The 5,320-nt window shown below is 42.8% G+C and overlaps 1 protein-coding gene across 1 annotated transcript; it reads left to right on the forward strand.

Annotated features, from left to right (window-relative positions):
- The first annotated feature begins 3,400 nt into the window (after positions 1-3,400).
- On the forward strand, positions 3,401-5,023 carry LOC117810504 (E3 ubiquitin-protein ligase TRIM39-like). The gene has a single exon (XM_034680369.1). It carries the CDS (start codon positions 3,401-3,403, stop codon positions 5,021-5,023), a length of 1,623 nt encoding a protein of 540 aa, XP_034536260.1.
- The last annotated feature ends 297 nt before the right edge of the window (positions 5,024-5,320 follow it).

Below are 5,320 nucleotides of genomic sequence, written 5' to 3' on the forward strand. Positions count from 1 at the left end.
ACGGCCCATCCTGCCTAGGGTAGTATTGACTTGATGGGTTAGACCCCTGCCCAGTCAGCTGACTTATTACAGAAAGATATATCATTCATTGTGAATTTATTTATGTTTTTAAATGTAAAAAAAATTCAAATCTTTAGCTGCTCTGCAGACACACACCTATTGGCGTCAGTTTCAGGTATTAAACATAGAAATATAGATAACGTTGATCTCTCAGCTAATTGTTTGCTATTTTATATGATGAAGAAACATGAATCTTAATTTCAGCCTGCTTCATAACCAGATAAAAACTGCAGACATTAGGCTTCTGATAATAAAGTTTTTCTCTTCATAAATTAATCCACAGAACAGCTCCCATTTTCAAACATGAAACATAATTTACAGCTACTGAAAGGGACTTTTGTTGTTGATTTAAAGGGTTATGTTGGTTCCTTGTGAGCAATTTAAAGGTACAGTCTGCAGGAATCTCTGTTGCTACTTGTAAACATCAACATTCAAACTGGGCCCCTCCTCCTTGGCTCAGCACCAACGGAGGCGTGGGCCCACTGACTCCGACAGCAGTCGTGTGAAAACTCACCAGCCAATCAACAACCCGGTGTTTGATCAGCAATTTTGAAAATGTGCAGATGTTCACACGCTGGTCGACACAGAAAGGCGTCTTTGTGGTGTGATTGTCCTCTCAGCTGGATCAGCTCTTAAGTCCTGTAAAACAGAAACAAGAGGTCACAATAGGTGCATTTGGACCAAGAGTTCCGGGGTCTTTTAGCCCTCAGAACTACTTTCCCCTGAACTAAAAGGTTCCTGTGCCCCCATTGTTGTCTGCCTTTCGACCGTGGGCTGAAGTCCCGGGTAGATTGAGCGAATCAGGCCAGTGACGTATGGATTGGGGAAAAGGGTAAATGCACTACACCACCAGACCAGTAGAGGGCAGTCAAACAAAGACAAATGCCATTAATCACAGATGACACCATAGAAGCAGACGGACAGGCAGGTATCATTATGAGCAACACAACAGTTAGCCTGTTAGCATGAAGAGACTCAGCTGGTGCTGTTTTAGATGGTGCTATATTTCATCACAGATGGATTCACTGAATCAACACGTGAGAGGAGATAAGCGTGAGTAGCAAAGACGTTTCAACACGCCTTTAAAATCCTTTTGAACTCAAAAAGCCGTGGCAGAGATCGGCCGGTGTTTTGGTTTAAACCGCGACCCTGTTAACTGCAGACTTTCAGCCGGATGCATCCCTCATAAACGTCTTTAGACGATCATTAAATATCTGATGAGGATGTTTTGAAAAGTTAATAAAAACTAAACTAGTTTGCATTCCCAGGAACTCCCTCTGTGTTTCAGCAGCTGTGTAAACTCCACAAACACTGACACGTTCAGCTGAAGGTCTCCAGTTTACAGGGTCACTTTTAAAACCGTAACACCGGGAGAGACGCATTCACGGTGGGCTGAGAGAAGACTACTGTTACAAGCTGCTAAATCAAGAGAATCACAGCTTCTTCTTTTGAAAAGTACACACACATACAAAAAAGATAGAACACATAAAAACTAATGAAAGAAAGAGAAATCAAGTGAATCACAGATGTGTGTGATGTTATTGTGGACGGCGGGCGGAATAAAAACACTGCGGTTAATCTACCAGTCAGACCTGTTCAGCATTGCAGGCCCTACCCCCCAAAGGCCCCGGGACCTTTGAAAAGTACTACCCCCCTAGCAGGGGCTTTTTAGGGGGGAGATTATTTACCCCTGAACTAAATTTAGACCCTGGGTCCACCGGTCGAAACACATGTAGTTCTGGGGTAAAGTTCCTCTGGTTGAAAAACGCCTAATAAGTGTTTTCACTATGCTTTTGTTCAATTATGGTGTTCTCTAGTTCTGTGTTGTTTATATTATTGTTGTAGCACCAAACGTCATTTTTATCCCCTAAAGTATTTGCACTAAAATTTTAATTAGACAGGGCTGACCCCACAAAGTCAAATAATTAAATTGGTGGGAAACCTTCAGTCACTTCAAGTCAAACATATTTTTGTCAGTGTACATTATTTCAACAGGATAAAACAGAAGCACAGTGATAACATTTCAATGCAGAGTTATAAATAAGGGGAATCAAATATATTTTTTATTACCTTATTTCTATATTACCTGGTACATTGTTAAAATCTAAGTATATCCCCTCTGACTATCAGATCATTATTCATTCTCTCATGATATAATATGCTGGTGGCTAGGTGCAAACTATTTTTTAGCTGTGTTATTGTGCTGAGAGAAATAAAACAGCAAGGCAGGCTGTAGATTTTACACACTGAGCCTCTAAGTCACCACAAAGCTAACTCTGAAGCAGATGTGTTATAATGCAGCAGGTGATGCTCCGTCAGCCACCAGGTGATGTGCTGCAGAAAGGAAAAAGACACTCTGTGATGCACTGGGATTTTATACCTGAAGTATCAGGACACACACTTTCACTCATTTTTTGTTCTTTCTGGGTTGTTGCAGTGCAGGTGTGAAAGTTCATAGTGCTGTGTGAATAAAGGGACAGGGTTGGAATGGCAGGTAACACAAACCACAAACAGCCCGAACCCAATCAGCTGGTGAGCATTCTGAAAAATGTCCTTAGTTTCTCACACAAACTCACACACAACTGGAAGAACAGCCCCAGCAGCATCTTTGTTAGTCCCAGAGGGGGTCCACTGCTTTCAGGGATGGTCACTGTCAATAAGAATAGCAAACGATAGGCCACTTGCTCTGCTGGTCACATGACCTGCAGGAGAGGTGGAGTCTTTTGTTGAGGAGTCACATCCCCCCAGTGTAGGAGAAGGTTTCTTCTTGGGGACAGATAGACTGCAGGCAGTGCGGGCTCCTGATTCTATGAGGATAAACGGACAAGAGGTTTCTCCAGCATTCCTAAAAGAAAGTATTTCCTACATATATTCAGGTAAGTTCATGTTTATTCTCTGATTGAATCAAAGCTTTCACATGTTACAGAATCAGAGTGCTTTATAGACATCAGTTAATTAAAGCCTTACATTGTAGATGCTCACTTTGTGTGTGTGTGTGTGAGAGAGAGAATGGACACACTAGAGAAGGGTTTTACAACTAAGTAAAATACAACAAAGTGCTCATCAAACAGAAGTAGAAATGTCAATAGTAATTAAGTTAATATAACAGAGTACACAAATATGATAAAGTAGCTATGCATTTTAAAAGATGAAAGAATACTAGCTTAAATTGATACTGTCTATGGCATAGGCTACATGATGAGTGAGCTTTGTCTATTTGTGCATAACTGCTGGACATAAACAAGATGTAACATTTATCTCAAGGGTTTAACACTGCTGGAAGACAGAAGTTATAAATTAACTCAAAAATTTATTTATTTCTGGCCTTAGATTGTTCATCATGTTAGCCGCCAGCTGTCTGCTGTCCCAAGACCAGTTTCTGTGCTCCATCTGCCTGGATGTGTTCACTTCCCCCGTCACCATACCCTGTGGACACAACTTCTGCAAAAGTTGCATCACTGCAGACTGGAGGATCAACAGGAAATGCAAGTGCCCTTGTTGTAAGAGGCTTTTTGACTTGATACCTGAGCTTCATGTCAATATCTTTATAGCTGAAATGGCTGCTCAGTTCAAACAAGCAGCGGTAAAGGACGTCTCAGAGATCGCCAAACCAGGAGAGGTTTCCTGTGACTTCTGTACCGGGGTCAGACTGAAAGCCCTGAAGTCCTGTCTGGTGTGTCAGGCCTCGTACTGTGAGATTCACCTACAGCGGCATCAGAAAGTGTCAGGATTGTTAAGACATAAGCTTGTTGTGCCGCTGGATAACCTTGAAGACAGAATATGTTCAAAGCATGGTGAACTCAAGGAGCTGTACTGCAAGACGGACCAGATATGTTTGTGTCATTTTTGTTCAGAGACAGACCATGAGTCCCATGATGTTGTTCCTCTGATGGAAGCGAGCAAAGGAAAGAAGGCAGAGCTGGGGAAAATGAAGGTGGAGATTCATGAGATGGTGCAGGAGCGAAAGCTGAAGATACAAGAGCTCAGACAGTCAGAGAAGCTCAGCAGGGAAGCTGCAGACAGACAGATAGCAGACGGCTTGCAGATCTTCACTGCTCTGACACAGTTTGTGGAGACAGGTATGAGTGAGTTAACTGAACAGATCACACAGAAGCAGAAAACAACAGCTGAACAAGCAGAGGACTTCATCACAGAGCTGACTCAGGAGATCTCTGAGTTGGTGAACAGAAATGTGGAGGTGGAGCAGCTCTCATGCTCAGAGGACCACCTCAGACTCCTCCAAAGTTTGTCACCCCTGAAGGCCTCATTACCCACCAAGAATTGGACAGATATCAGCCTCCGTCAGCCTTCATATGAAGGAACTGTGGCAAGAGCTTTGGCTCAGCTGAAGGAATCACTCAGCCAAAGGGTGGAGGAGCTTCTTAAAGCCGAACTGAAGAGAGTGCAGCAGTATGCAGTGGATGTGACTCTTGATCCTGACACAGCACATCCTAAACTTATTCTGTCTGATGATGGAAAACAAGTGAACCACAGCAATGTTGTGAGGAATCTCCCAGACAATCCAGAGAGATTTTCATTCTGTGTGGTTGTACTGGCGAACCAGAGTTTCTCCACTGGAAGGTCCTACTATGAGGTGGAGGTTAAAGGGAAAACAAAGTGGGATTTAGGAGTCATCAGTGTGTCAGCCAACAGGAAAGGACAGGTCATATCATGTCCTGAAGCTGGTTACTGGACTCTGCAGCTGAGGAATGGAAATGAGTACGTCGCTCTAGCTGACCCCGATGTCCTCCTCTCCGTGAAGTCTCAGCCTCAGAGGGTGGGCGTGTTCGTCGATTACGAGGAGGGGCTGGTCTCTTTTTATAATGTTGATTCTGCAGATATTATATTCTCCTTCACTGGCTGCTTCTTCACTGAAAACCTCTGCCCGTTCTTCAGCCCCTGTTTTAATGATGGTGGTGGCAACTCTGCACCTCTGAGGATCTCTGTTGTTCATGAAACCTGAAGCTCTCATTTTTAAGCCTTAAAGATTTTTTTTTATCATTTAACCAAAAATGAATTCTGAACAATCTTTCCAATGAACTCAGGTTACCCCACACCTACAGCGCCCACACTTCCTAATGTGCTCATTGGATCTGAGTTTAAAATTGGACACATTTTAACATTTTGTGATGATGAGCAAATTTTGGCATTTGTGTTACTGTCTGTGCAAGCCAACGTTTCTCTCATTTATCCATACATATGATCACATGTGAATATGTGGAATATGTTTGCAAATGTGCAAAATGAACTTATTTGACCC

This window comes from Notolabrus celidotus, chromosome 3 (genome assembly GCF_009762535.1).
Source record: "Notolabrus celidotus isolate fNotCel1 chromosome 3, fNotCel1.pri, whole genome shotgun sequence".
NCBI lineage: Eukaryota > Metazoa > Chordata > Actinopteri > Labriformes > Labridae > Notolabrus > Notolabrus celidotus.

Coding starts and splice junctions, on each gene's coding strand:
- LOC117810504 (XM_034680369.1), top strand. CDS start 3,401: ATGTTAGCCGCCAGCTGTCTGCTGTCCCAAGACCAGTTTCTGTGCTCC.